The sequence below is a fragment of the Thermobia domestica genome, chromosome 1 (assembly GCF_964235325.1).
Source record: "Thermobia domestica chromosome 1, izTheDome1.hap1.1, whole genome shotgun sequence".
Classification (NCBI taxonomy): Eukaryota; Metazoa; Arthropoda; class Insecta; order Zygentoma; family Lepismatidae; genus Thermobia; species Thermobia domestica.
The window spans coordinates 105,093,774-105,109,145 of record NC_137454.1 but is presented as its reverse complement, the minus strand read 5'-3'; the positions used below and the strand labels follow the sequence as shown (position 1 = coordinate 105,109,145).

The 15,372-nt window shown below is 35.7% G+C and overlaps 1 protein-coding gene across 2 annotated transcripts in view; it reads right to left on the bottom strand.

Moving 5' to 3' along the window:
• LOC145687911 (testis-specific serine/threonine-protein kinase 3-like) overlaps positions 1-15,372 on the bottom strand; it is a 78,798-nt gene that overhangs the window by 50,016 nt on the left and 13,410 nt on the right. Inside the window, exons 2-4 of one of the 2 annotated variants that reach the window (XM_081761471.1) lie at positions 13,071-13,240; positions 10,035-10,184; positions 6,245-6,518 (exon numbers count right to left, since the gene is read on the bottom strand). In XM_081761471.1, the coding sequence (XP_081617597.1) occupies positions 6,245-6,518; positions 10,035-10,184; positions 13,071-13,240 (594 nt within the window). The remainder of the gene's footprint in view (positions 1-6,244; positions 6,519-10,034; positions 10,185-13,070; positions 13,241-15,372) is intronic. The other variant, XM_081761480.1, reaches the window with a different exon arrangement.

Below are 15,372 nucleotides of genomic sequence, written 5' to 3'. Positions count from 1 at the left end.
CCATCACCGTCTCCTTTAGCCTAACTGGAAGTGTGGGACGTAAAACTTAAAGATTTCATTTCATTTTTCTATTCAGGTCTTCAATTATAGAAATTAACATTTCCATCATGCAGTTAATATGCTGAATGAAAGCAAAGGAATTTAGTGTTAATTTACCACAAAATTTTAATTTATGTTCTCAATTTATAACAAAAGAACTTCTGAAGGAAGTACCGGTAACTGTCTTTTGGACATGACTAGGCCTTTTTCTCCCAACAGTATTCCTTTTCTCCTATTCTTTCTCCATTTTGTCAACAAATCTTTCCAGGCTTGAAAGTGCTTTCAGTGTGTTTGTAGTTGTTCTAAGCCAGAGATGGTTAAATGACGAACTGCAGGCCGAGACCGGTCCTTGGATAAAAATGTATGATTTATCTCTTTAAGAAAATGGTATCAGCAAGCGTGTAGCTGTCTATCATACCTGCTCGAGACTTAACTGCAAAAATATTTTTTTAAACCTTTTTGTTACTAATCCCATTCTGTAAGGTATCCATCCCATTTGGTACCAATCCCATTGGTATTGAGCCGAGTTTGAGAAAATGCAGATTTCATACAGTGACTTTCCAATGCTCAAACTCTATTTGGCCTACACACATGAGCAGGAGACGCAGATTTAAACAAAGGTTCAGGAAATGTGACTTACATACATTCAGGGAATTGTCGAAGGAGGAAGGGAAAATGCCCCCAAAATATAGTTCTTATTTTGATGTGGCCAGTAATGTATTATAAATTAGACATCACTGTTATAAACAATCATATAAGGCAGTGTCAGTTTTAGTTTCACATAATCATGCTGAAACTTGTTTTCTCTAATTCTCTTTCTTCTGATAAAAGAACTAAACTGGATATATGATATGTTAGTATTTATGCATTTTTAGTTGTCAATACTCAAAATTATCGTTTGGGAAACTAAGCAAAATAGACCCATTGTTGGGATATTGTATTTTGGAACGTTATTTCTTTTTATTGCCCAATCACTTGCCAAAGTTAGCCCAATCATTTTAATCAATCGTGTTAGCAATTTTTAGAAAGTACACTGGTGGAAACACATTCAAGAACAATTCATGTATATCTTCGTATTTGAATTAATTTCGCATCATAAAATGTTTGACAGTAGATCATTTGCTGTTATTTAAAGGTTCCAGCTCATGGGTCATCTTAGAGGGAAGGCTAATAGTACTGTCTATAATGGGCATGGTACTAGTAGTTCGATGATCGTCGGGCATGATCACTATAATTGTGTGTGCGAATCCATTCGTTATCAGTATATCCTATTTATAAAACAAAATATGTCAGTCTGTAACACTAATTTCTAATAGTATACATTCAAGTCAATAGATGTAGCTGTGCGCTTGCTACCAATAGATGGTGCTAGCGTGCAGGCAATTTACAGATTTAAAACTATTGTGATGGTTTAGTTGCACCTTAAAAATTGTATTGTTTCAATTTAATTATTATCTGAAAATGCAGAATGATGATTCTAAACATGAACGTGGTTTGCTGTTTATTATTAGGATAAAATCATGCTTAATTAAAAACTATTTCTTTTTAAATTAAGCATGATTTTGCCCTATAGTGTACAGAAGTGCTACAACTGTCTGTAATACCATGACGACTGCATGACACTTATTTGTAATTGTAGTTCGCTTCTTCAACCGAAGTGCAGTTCGTATATAAAGAATGCCACCTTCAACGTGTGGTGGCTCATTCAATAAATAAGTCATCATCCGAGGGATCTTGAGGAAAACACCCCCGATAAATAAATAAATAGCCAACCAGAACACTCATTTCAAACAATTGACAATACTAGCCATAGTATTGGGAGAAAAGAAAAGACAAAATGGATGTTAAGACATCGCAACCCCGCAAATGCGGTTAAAAGAGGGATGGAGGGAAGAAGGGATGCTGTTGTAAAAATCAGCATGGGAACTTAAAAGAAATTTGCCGAAAGAATTTTGCGAACTGAAGAAATTTCCCGAAATTTTCTGTTGAGTGAACGCACTATAAATGACTTCGAGTGTGGCCGTATACTGGAGCTACTAGAAGCCGGGTGGTTTTTCAGCTAATTCCCGCTCGCATAAGTCGTGATGTGTCATAGGTCCATCGGTGATGTACACGATGGGTAGCGGAGTGTTTGCACAGCAAGCACACTGAGGAGCACATGAACAGAAGGATCGTTAGGGCTGCCGTAACTGACAGAATAGCTCTCCTCGTTGGTCTAATGGCTGTGTGTACTTTTGCTACACGAGCATCTGGCTTCGATTCCATGTGAAAAATTATCGAACGCATTACAATGATTCAAAATCCATTTTAAACCGTAGATCATGCCCTCCATAGTCTCACTGCTAACGAAGGACGTAAATAGAAACCAATGAATCAACAGACAGGACGGCGACAACCAGATCAATCAAAGCCACCGTGTGAGTGTACGTACGAACGCTAAATCTACGCATATTGTATATGACCCTCAGTGGCGAAGGGTGATAGTTTCAAGAGGGTAGGCCCAATGTTCTACTACTACTACTACTACTACTACTACTACTACTACTACTACTACTACTACTAATAATAATAATAATAATAATAATAATAATAATAATAATAATAATAATAATAATAATAATAATAATAATGAGAAACAGATTAGACATAAATATTTTACTACAGAAACACAAGAAGACAAATTCACATAAATTTAACGTAATTGTAGTCCATCGACGGCACTTATTCGATCCGGGTCTCAATTTTCATAATGAAATTCACGTATGTGACTCATAGCTGATCTTAATTGGCCGTAATGCAATTTAACTGTTTTAATTGAGTGTGATCGGGTGGGGAAGATGAATTATCACATTATCTGCGCTTTTCAAGAAACATATGTTTTTTAGTCTACTTGTGTCTACTTGTGTCTACTCTACTCTTTAGACAAACTCTGCTTGTAAAATTTTGTCTTTAATTATATTGTTCAAAACACATGACAAGCATTCAATCAAGTCATTTTGTGTCATTTAATTCACCTTTAAAAGCAGAATCATACTTAAATATTATTTCATACTATGCTCTTTATATATCAACTCCAAATAATTGTACCAATGCGTGCAGAACTCTCTTACCCTCTGCTCTATTTTCAACACAGGCGTTGATCTTCGTTCCTTAAAAACATTCATTTTCCAAAGACCATTAACATAGAAGATTCTTTAATAGGAATTATATTATGTTCATATTTTCCACTTACTAACATTTTCTCTAATTCACTTTTGCAAATGTAAAAAAAAAAAAAAAAAAAAAAAAAAAAAAAAAAAAAAGTCACTCACAATATCTCAAACATACACTCTCTACTCAATTCTAATGAACCCAACGAATCTGATTTCGTACAGGTTTGCGCCAACGTAACAGAATAAAGGGGTATTAGTTTGCGATAATAGGCGTACCACCTTTAGAATTGCTTGTTCCAGCTTTTGCGTGGCGTTAGAGTCCGCAAATTTAAGCAAAGTTAGTACGGAATGGGGCCCTACGTTCTCTTGCTCTTTATTTGTTTGACATATCGAATCGAAATCGAAGGTCTCGAGAGAAACGCTTTATGTAGGAACGAAAGTCGATAAGCGCTGAGGCCGGTCTCTTTCGCAGGTTATTACCAACACGTTCTCTCGCGGGATTTTCTGAGTAGCTTGGCGGTAGTTCTACTGCCGCCTGAGACACTGCTCGGTGAGCTTCCTAGCAGTGGTGCTAACCACGATTTCTTTATCAAACAATATTTTTTTTCAACTTAGAAAACTATCATACATTCTGTGCAAGGAAAATGAATTAATTATAAATTATAATTTCTGAAAATAAATGGGTAGGCCGGGCCTCAGGGCCTCTTACGACCCTACGCCACTGATGACCCTACACTTCTCTAGCACGATTATCCCTGATACCTACTCAAAACACAAACACGTATTCAGTGGTGTCGACCGATGTTAGTGGTGGTGGGGACGGTGGAATTCAGCAATGAAAGTCGTTTCTGCCTTAGACACATAACTTATATGTATTAACTTGTATATTGCTCACGTGTTGTTGGTAAGCTCATTCGATTCATTTGATTCAGTTGTGAAACTTTTATTACCTATTAATAATAGGATAGAAATTAAATTATTATAGGATATACAAACTATAAGACGATAGATCCAAGAATATGCAAAATAAGAATAACAGGAAAATTTTGGAATATCACACTAACCATATTCATGCTCCAACAGAAGGTAAAGAAGAAATGGAAAAAAAGACTTCTTTTATGGTAAATTCAACTCGAAAACTATATGATAATTCACAAAACCATGATGTTAAAGTAATTTTGGGAGATTAGAATGCAAAGATCAGAAAGGAAGATAATAAATCACTCACTGACATAAATATTTAGTATGTTCCCGACTAGCTAAAAATACGAAAATTTGCACATTGATAGGCAGTAACATGTACGTTTCCAGAAAATTCCAACATTTTCAGTACTATAGCTAAATGAGCCAAACAGCATCATCAAACCACCAGACTACTCTTTGTATAGACTGAAATGATCATTTTCAACAAGATATGACTGCTGACTATAACAATTATAATGTCAGCAACGCCAAATTACAGACAGTTATTAGCAGGCCTGTATTGAGGGCGGAGCCATTGCTCTTGGACTCCACAACTAAAGGAAGCCCGAAGATTTGTAAAAACTACTGAAAACATATTTTTAAATCCCAAGAAAAACTCCACGCACACTCTGTTTGCCCGCCACAAAGCTCACATGGCACGAGCCAGTGTTGAACGAAGGACCCTATGTACAAAAAGTGAACGCTCTACCTGTGAGTCTCCGTGACCCCTTTGCTTACTAGTAATAAAAAGCTCTACAAAACTACTAAAGCTGAAATACAGGAGTTCGTGGCAGGGGTTGAGATACGACCCTTAAAACTGCATTTCTCATGTAAATTGTGGACGAGATTGAAAAGAATTATGTTCACGATTAACAAGAAATGAGTTTGTATCTTGATATACGTAACATTTACATAACTAGAAAATTCCAAGATTTCGCATACCACTGATAGTGGCGGAGCACTATCAACTTCCCAGAGAACCCCTTTAATAGAGTTGAAATAGATAAAAAAAAGAAAAAAGAAAAGATAGAACTAATTCCCACAAAAATGATCTCTGTCTTGAAGTGAAGCTAATACTCTCCCAATCAACATATTTAAAAAATATATCTAAATATAGTCATGCGAGATATATTTTTTGGCTGCCACCTTGAAGAAATAGCGCCATTTTTTTTAATGCAAAGAAATCATCTTGAGTTTCAAATTACAGGGAATTTAATGCTGAACACGAATGTGGCGTTGGTTTATCGAATCTTATCTTTTCTTAAACCATTTACTGGAAAGTATACTGAAGTAGGCTATATGGAGTGCTAAAACCAGTCAAACCTACAAAAGTTCTGATATTTCAATCCAAAACACTGTCAAAAAAAGTCAAGTTTCGAATAAATACAAAAAAAAGTAATCAATACAATCAAATTCTTCAGCCAAGGTAAATTATGATATCAATTCTCACAAGTTCTTGACATGAATTTCGCCATTCTGAAAGTATTTGAGACAAGGGCGTCATTTAAGGGGGAAAGGGAGGGGCAATTGCCTCCCCCTGAGTTTGAGATTTATATAGCTTTTATCAATAAAATAGTAGTAAATCAGTGAAAAACTCAAAATTTTACTTATATCAAGGGGTTTTGACCAAGGGTAACCACTTGGGCAAGGCGTTTTGCCACCACCACCCCCAAGTAAAATCTGAAATGACGCTCCTGATTTGAGAAACTTGCCCAAATGGTTACTACAAGAGATCGTAAGTTATCGTGGCTGAAGAATTTGGCTGTATTGATAACTTTACTTTTTTTTTGTACTTGTTCGGAACTTGGCTCCCTTTTGATACGGAATGTTTTGGATTCTGATAACTACCAAAAACATTTTTAACAATTTGATATAGTTAAACATTGATTGATGTCTGCAGTCAACAAATAGAAATGAAAACAAAATGGAGGAGGAATACGTTCTACATTGGATTGTAGCGCCGAGGAGTAGCTAAGTAAGTAAGTAAATAAATACATCTGAAGCCGAACTTGCTCTTCAACATATATATATATATTTCGACATAACAAAACTAAAGCATAATTTATTAGTACTAATAATATAGAACTTACCTTTAGCAAGTTATTATAGTTGGAATCATCGAAAGGAAGGCGTCCAAACACAATGGCGTAAAGCACTACTCCCATGGACCAAATATCAGCCAAGTGAGGTTGATAAGGGATGCCTTTCAGAATTTCAGGCGACGCATAAGCATAGCTGCCACAGAAGGTATGACTGAAAGATGAATGACCTTCCCGATAATGCATATGCCCACGAGCAAATCCAAAGTCTGACAATTTAATATTGTAATCGTGATCGAGTAATAAATTCTCACATTTAATATCCCTGAAAATAACAATAATAATAATACAAATATTTTCCTAAACCAGTATCATCTTATACGTTTAGAGACATAGAGAAGAAACATAATGAAATATGAATACCAAATTACATATTATACATGGTTAGCCTAAACGAAATAGACAACTTTAATGATCCCCAAAGGAAGAGCTTTACAATGACATGGTGTGGTGACATAACTTACGTGAGTTGTAGGGTACATCTGGAAGTTTATTGGTACAACTACAGATGTTCTATGTGTGATCCTTTGCTTACACGGAAAACATCTAGTCTGTAGTCCAATTCTTCCCAAACACGCACCAAAGTCTGACTGTCCACCAATGCAACAGCATCTCTGATTCGTTTTCAGTTGCGTCAAACTCTGAGGGAGGGGGAACAAACACTTTATCTTCTACGAAACCACACAGAAAGTAATCACACGGTGTGAGGTCTGGACTTCATGGTGGCCATTGAGTCATAGCCATGTTCTCATCAGTTGAACAGTCAATCCACCACCTAGGAAGAACTTCATCAAAGTAACCCCTTACATTGGAATGCCAGTATGGTGGGGCTCTATCCTGCACAAATATGAAATCCTCACTATCATCTTCAAGTTCTGACACCAATCAAAGTTGCAACATGTCCAGGTACGTTCTTCCAGTAACCGTTTCTTCTTGAAAAAATTAAAAAAAACGGACCATACACCTTTTTGGACGATACAGTACAAAACACGTTAACATTTGGGGAGTCTCTAATCTGCTCCACAATCTCGTGAGGGTTTTCACTTCCCCATATATGCACGTTATGTTTGTTTATGGCACCACTAATGTGAAAGGTTGATTCATCCCCAAATGTAAGTAGCTGAAGGAAGTCATCTTTTTCTTCACAAAGATTTTGATGAACACAAAAACTCTAAACGTTGCTGTTTGTCACTTTCACTGAGATTTTGCAGTAATTGCAATCGATATGGATAGAACTTGAGACGTTTGCGTAGAATGTTCCAGACAGTCTTTTGAGCTATATCAAGTTCCTTTCTTGCACGTCTCGTTGATTTCCTCGGGCTGCGAGCGTAGCTCGCACGAAAGCGCGCAACTGTTTCATTTGACATTGGTGGTCTTCCGATGTTTTTTTTTTTTTTCTTACACAGAAAGTGTTTCTTAAAATTTATGCACCCAGTCATAAATGGACTGCCGTGTGGGTGGTTGTTCTCATACTGTGTCGTAAAATTACCGTTGACTACAGTAACTAAATTTGTCTTGGCATATTCCAGAACATAGAACGCCTTCTCAACTTGACTCGCCATATTCCTCTAAGCCACATCAAGGTCAAGTTCGAGGGCAAGGCCCCTTACACCACACACCCATCACCAAGGATGTTATAAAATAGAGGATTTGCCCATACGTATCTTCATTCTATGAAGTCAATGAAGCCAAAACAACAACCGAGCGTCCTCTGAGCCGGCACCTCTGATTGGCTACTCTCGTTTCCGCAATGATTGTTGGCTCGAAACATTGCGATCTTAGTGGAGCGGAGCGGGCACAGTGGGTGTGGACAAACTGTGACGTATAGCTTCACGATTTTGTTGTATGGGTAGATCCTCTATTTTATGACATCCTTGCTCATCACTGAAACAAAAGAAAAACTGTTAGCCTCAAAACTTCAAGTATGTGCGCATGTACCACAGGTAAAATCTTTTTGCTTAAAAAATACATAACATTTTATACATAGTACAACTTGTCTATTTCTTTTAGGCTAACCCTGTATTATTATTATATTTAAGGCAATGAAGGACGAAGGGGAATAGCAAAAGAAAAAGTAATTTTATTCTTCGTTCTTTTTTCTTCATGGAAGTGATATTTTGGCAGAAAGTACCGTATTCGAAGCACTACTACGTTAATATGCAAATTAACCAAACTATTTTAACTTTACATCATGCACTAAATATCTTAATAGGTGAAGTTTTACATGCAACTGATAGTGTAGTTACACTATGTGTATTAATTCTGATTTGCTGTTTTAACTATCAAAAACATAACATTACTCTTAAGAGCCGGCGGGAGTCAAGTGACCTTGACAAATCGAAGATAGAGTTTCTCTTTGCAGTTCAAAGTGTTTCCTTATTTTGGCAACAGATGGGGTTGTCGCTGAAATGCCGTCATAGCAAATGCAGTGGTGCCCAACCCCCTCATATCCATGACGCACTCCCCCTCAATTGTCTATCCGTAGGTGTTATTCCATGAAAAAAAAATCGATTAACTTTTACACTTCCTCAAACAGATTATTATAGATTTTAACCCCCCTAAATATTTCAATGACGCAGTTTGCGTCATAGTCCCCCCTTTATGGGCACCCCTACTTAATGGATGGGCCAAGCATGACTCACTTCTGCCAATACTTCTGTCATAATTTAGTGTTGGGTTACATTGTTAACAGAGTATGAGAAATCAGTTCCTCTAATAGAATATTTTTTCGCATTAACTTATAAAATTTTAATAGTATCTACGACTATCATTTCTTTTATTTATTAAAAAAAAGGAAGAAATTCTTCTACGAGGAAAACAAATATATATATAACATAACCACCATCATTGTTTTCAGGAGGTTCATTGCGATGACCTATATACCTTGTAGGTTGTAATCTTTGTTTTATTTTTTGAAAGAAACTCATAATGAATAAATAGATGAAGCATATGGAAGGTAAGAAACCTACTTACATGAAAATAAATGTCTATGCTTTCTTAATTCTAGTAGGCATATTGTTTGGAAGCGCAAATGTAATTTTTGGAACCTTTCACTTTCGTTTATATCGTAACTGATTAAATTGCTTAACCTAATAGTTGAATCTCGTGTTAAGATGACAGAGTGTCGGCTTCACTTACTTTGCATTCTTTACTGGATCGAATCTAATGTATAAATTTAAAGAAGTCACGGTGGCTCAGTGGTAGAGCGTTCCCCTTTGGTACAAGGAGTACCTGGCTCGATTATGGTGGCACCAAGTGGACTTTGTGGTGAACAAACACAGTGTGCGTGAGTTTCTCAGGATTCTCCCGTTTCCTCCTACTTTATTCATTCCACCATTTCATTCGTTTCTCATTATTACCATCTCCTTTAGCCTCACCTCCAAATGTTGTCATTACTGGCGCTAGAAGAAACTGAGGCTATTAGTTATTGGTTGCCTGTGTAATCTGCATTTGGTTTTGTACGTTCCGTCGTTTACCGATACGAACCAATATTGGGGGTGGACGGTACCAAAGTTTTGCGAGGGCCCATAGGCCTAAAAAAATTAAGTATGGGCCTGATATTTCAAATTTTCATTTATTACTATTGTATTTATAATTAAAAGTATGTACATATAATTACATAATTATTTATATATATATATATATATATATATATATATATATATATATATATATATATATATATAATTTATACAATATATGCATATTATATAATAAATAATAAAAATATAATTAAAAGTATATTAATTTAATCAGTTTAAATAATAGGTTCAATCCTTGCCTATGAACAACACCATTGTCATGACAGTATTCAATAGCTTCAACCAACTGACGAAACCATCGTTTCGCACGAACTTCATCTATATGTTTCTCCTTCCGGATAATATCTAAGAGGCTTCCGTTTTCTGCGTACTCCATGATGATGTATACTCTAAAAAGATATAATATCGTAAAAGTTAAATATAATACTTGCATTTCTACAGGGTAATTCTGACAGTAAGAGGCAATATAAATTACTAGTAGGAAGAAACAATGTATGATGTGATATTTTATGTACAAATCTATTTCTTTCTATATAGTTGCATTTTAATAATTCTTGCTAATATACGAATAGTTTGATACAAAGAATATAAAATTAATTTAGTATCTAGTATTTGTGTGCAAAATTTAAGAAAAAAAAACAGACAAGGTATTTTGTTTGCAAACACTATGTCATATTCCAAATACTATATTTACTGAAATATAAGTGCCTCCTTAAAAAAAAAAAAAAAATGTAAGACTAAAATTCTAAAGGGGCGCTTATAATCGAATACATTTTTAGGTAAATTACTTCTCGCCATTATTCTCAGACTCTCCTCCAGTTGTGCCGAGCCGCCCACTGCTCTACCAACTTACGCCAAAAAAGACTAGTTCTCCATACAAACCACTAAAATTATCGATTAATGAAGATCAACCTGAAGACTCAAGACCCACTCTACAGGATCTCCTGGATGGATTTAGAGATTTGCGACTTACCAAGATGCTTCAAGCTGTTAGACGCAGGCAACCACATCTAAATTTAGCAGCCGATTCATTCACAAATCTTTGCATCTTTTGTGAAATTGTAGATGAAATCACTGCTAGTGATTTCCTTGCTATTTCATCTATTGCATTGTAGATGAAATAGCAATAAAGGATTCAGTGTTTGCAGGGTCAAAAGCGGACACATGAGTTGTGCAGTGATGCGGAAAAAACAGATTTTATGTTCTATGTGACTTTTGTTCTTAAAAAATTTTCGAATGCTCTTTCACTAATGACATTTTACAATTTATCTGTATTTTTTATTTAGAGGAGTTTACCTTTATAGATATTGATAGAAAGAACATCCTTTTGTCTATATTATAACATTTGGCATTAATGTTGAAATGTATGCGAGAAACAATGCATGTAGAAGATTTAATAGGTATACTATATCTAAGCCACTCTTCAGCAATTTGCAAGAATTAAAATTTTCAAAATGAAAACAATATTTTATTGGCCTCTTCTCCTCTACATATGGTTCATTTAGTTAGAATGCCTCTTTCTTACTTCTACTACCGCATCTTTTGACAATTTACTGATGTAATTTTATGCATAAAATTCGATCTTGGACATGTATTTCTCTCGAAAACCTTAGTACTTGCTATTGATTTTCTCAATTTTGTCATACCGGTTGGACAAAACGGGAAGAAAAATACTTATTAGGATGAATCAATTCACAAATTTAAAATTTGAATTTTAGCATATAATAGAAGAAAGACTGGAGAGTGTTTCAGATCCATTTCTTACTCTTGTACTTTTATAATTGTCTTGTACTTATTTTGTCCAACATTCCTTTATGCCATGTATGTCCAGATGTGTATGTATTCGCGACTGACCTTGCGTAACAGTATATTTTTCAATCTCTTTGAAAAAAAAAAAAAAAAACATTGCAAGCATTCCTGGTGATGGCGTGTATGTGCGTGTATGAGTGAAAAAATAGACTGGATCAAAATTAAAGAGTGTTGTATAACATCTGGCTGAGTCACGAGCCGCCACCACTACAGGGCATTATTCATCTGCGGCCCATCTTCTTCATGTTGCCCAAAATTGCAGACAATCTAAGAACAATAGTAAAACAACATTTTCCGTAGCTTTCTAATACTTAGTTACAATCAGTGATGTAACCAAAGAGCTCAGGGATTTCAAGGTCACAAGTTTAACATTATATAGTTCTTATTTGTTAAACTTAAAAAATGAAATGAAATTTTAAGTTTTACATCCCATGGTTATGCCGGCTGGACTAAAGGAGACGGCGATTATGACAAATGAATGAAATGGTGAAATGAAGAAAGTGGGAGGAAACGGGAAAACCCCGAGAAAACCCACGCACACTGTGTTTGTCCACCACAAAGTTCACTTGGCGGGAGCTGGGATCGAGCCCAAGACCCCACGCACCAGAGGTAAACGCTCTACCACTGAGCTTTGTTAAGTTTAATTTTGATAGCTGTAGATAGAGTTACCGTTGTCTCCTAACATAAGTCCTGGCTACGTTGCTAGTTACAAAGTAGTATGACATAAAAATAGGCAATAATTTTTGAAATAATGAGGAGAAATTAATCAGCAGAATCCTTGACGTCACACTAATTGACAATTGACATGAAGCAAAATTGTCAGCAGCAAAATGGGATGAAATAAAAAGAATGTTTAATGGTATAAAAGGTGGCAAGACACAGTTACAACAGAATCGCCAAATGGCGACCTGCGAATAAAAAAGTATGATTTCTTGATTTTTTAACTTAATGCAAAACAGGAAGAGTGTATACTTGGCCCCACAATATGCTGTACCTGAATCGGGACCTGACTTTTAGCTGTAAAAATATCTTCTTACTGATTTCGAAGTCCATTCTGCAAGGCAAGGCCGTTGGCACCGGACCGGATCTTTGAAAAGCGCAAATTTTATATTGTGACTTTCAAATTTTCCTAGTTCAGGCCCTAATTGGTCTAGATATGTGAAATAAAAAAGCAAGATACGAACAATAGAATGAAGATTCAGAAAATGTATAACTTCCGTACATTGAGCTTACCGTTGTCTCAGGAAAGGAAAGGGACATGGAAAATGGCTCCTAAAAGTGGCTCTAATTTTGTTTAGCCCACATTGCGTTGTGAATTGGTTATCAATGCTGTACCATATGAGAGTGGCTGAGCAAATATTTTTGACATCAAGACACCAAGAATATCACAAAGTAACCAAGAGTTAACAAACAGCTTTTTTTTTTTTTTTTTTCGCCGAGCTCGTTTACACACCTGTTTTACATACCTATGAGTCGTCTCGATTGCTTGAAGAAAACGAATGAGATTCGGATGTTTTAAACCTTTGACCACCTCGATTTCTCGAGGCAAGAACTTCTGCAAGTAATCCGAAGGTGTCTGAAACTTCGAGACTATTTTCACTGCTACTTTGCATCCATGCTTTTCAGAGTAAGCTACCTAGAACAAAGAACACCATATATAATATTATAACACAATCACTTATTATAACACATTATAACACAAGAAATGACGTATTAAATAGAAATGACCCCTTTATCCCTCTCAGGCGGAATTTTGAAAACGCTGAAATGTATTGCACGTTTTTCATTAGGAAAATATATGCCGAATTACATGCATCCAACTTAATCGAACCCTCACACTGAGCACTTTCGGAATAAAGAAAAGGAAACTTGGATATTATAGAAATAGTCCTATTTTTTCTCTTTAGGAGCGGAATTTTTGAAATTGCTGAAACACGTATTACCTTATTTAAAAAAAAAAAAAAAACTACAGAATTTCACACTTTCAACTTAAGCGAACGCTTATATTCCGTACTTTCTGAATAAAGAAAGGAAATGTGGATATTATAAATAAAGAAAGGGAAATGTGGATATTATACAGTAGAAATTACCTCTTTCCTTAATCAAGAGCGAGATTGTTGAAAACGTTGAAATATGTATTTCCTTGTTCTCAATTCAATCTATATACCGAATTTTTCAGCTTAAACTTAAGCAAATCCTCACATTGAGTAGTTTTAGAAAAAAAAAAGACAGGAAAATTTGAATATTAAAAGTATCTTCCCCCTCCCTCTTAGAAACGAAATTATCGAAAATACTGAATGGGAGACCCGGGTTCGATTCCCGGTGGGAGCTCATGTGGTTCGGATTCCACATTAAACTGTTGATCCACGTCTTATATATATATATATATGTATAGTCACGCTGCTGATGCGAAAATACTGAAGCATGTGTTTTCTAATTTTTCATGAAGAGTTTATATGCTGAGTTTTGCATCCCTCTAACTGCAGGTTTCGTAAAAATGTTCAATTCATGGCAGAATACTTAATCTTTTAACCTTCTTCGCAGTAGCGTACGCAGGAATTTATTTCGGGAGGGGTCCAAACTCAATATGGGGTATTTTATATTAAAATTCCTAGAATTGCCCCTAAAATTAGGTTAAATTTACACAAAATCAAAATTTCGGGGAGGGGTCCGGACCCCCAGAACCCACCCCTTGCGTACGTCCCTGCTTCTTAGAATACAGGTTCCAAAAATTCCTTCCTTATCTTTTGCTTCGTTGACAAATGAAGTATTCTGTACAAATTTCACGTTTCTATCTATAATAGTGTGGCTTAGACCAGTGGTTCTCAACCTTTTTTGACTGACGGCACACTTTACTGAACGTCCAGTAGCTACATCGCGACGCACTTGTTTGATATTTTCATTATAAACACTACTATTAATAGTAATATTTATTATAATAGTAAAACCTATTAATTTTTATAATGACTCTATAGTACTGAGCAATATTGCTACCGCTGAAGGTGCTGACTGGTACACTCTGTCTCGATTTTAACTAGTTATTATTAAATTCTTTGTGATTTTTTTAAGTTCTAAAATTTCGCGACACACCACCTTAGGGCACTGCGTAACACACTAGTGTGTCGCGACACATCGGTTGAGAACCACTGGCCAAGGTGAAGACAAGTGAGTCATTTCTAATCGTTTTACAATAGTATAGATAATAATAATAATAATAATAATAAACTCGCGAAACATTAGGGCATACATCTCTTTATACGAAAGCCTGAGTGAGTGGATATCAATTCGATTTCTACAGTATTTCATGTTCTAAATATGGTTGAGTAAGACTCGGTATTACAGACGTTCGTAGCGTTAGGTAGAGAGTCCTATATAAATCTTATCTTTCTTTCATGTTCTTGCAAACATCCTGTATAAACAATGCTCCATATCTTTACTTTAAAAGCGAGCTGTTAATCATGAGGCACACAACTAGAGAGAACGACAAAGAAAAAATGTGAAGAGATAGAAAGAGACGACGGAGGGTATTTACATTGTCATTCTCATCTCTACTTATTTTAGGATCCAAATCAATAAAATCCAAGGTTTCTGTAACGTAAACATTCTCTCGTTTTGTCCTGCCGTGGAAGGTGAATTAACTCCAAGAGACAAAAGAAGATAACGTCATGAAACAGATAACGCCGTTAATTGTTTTACACGTCAGATGCCGCGCGTTGACTCATTGTCAAGTTCTTCTTAATTTTCTTTAAGTTCATTGCCCACGTACTG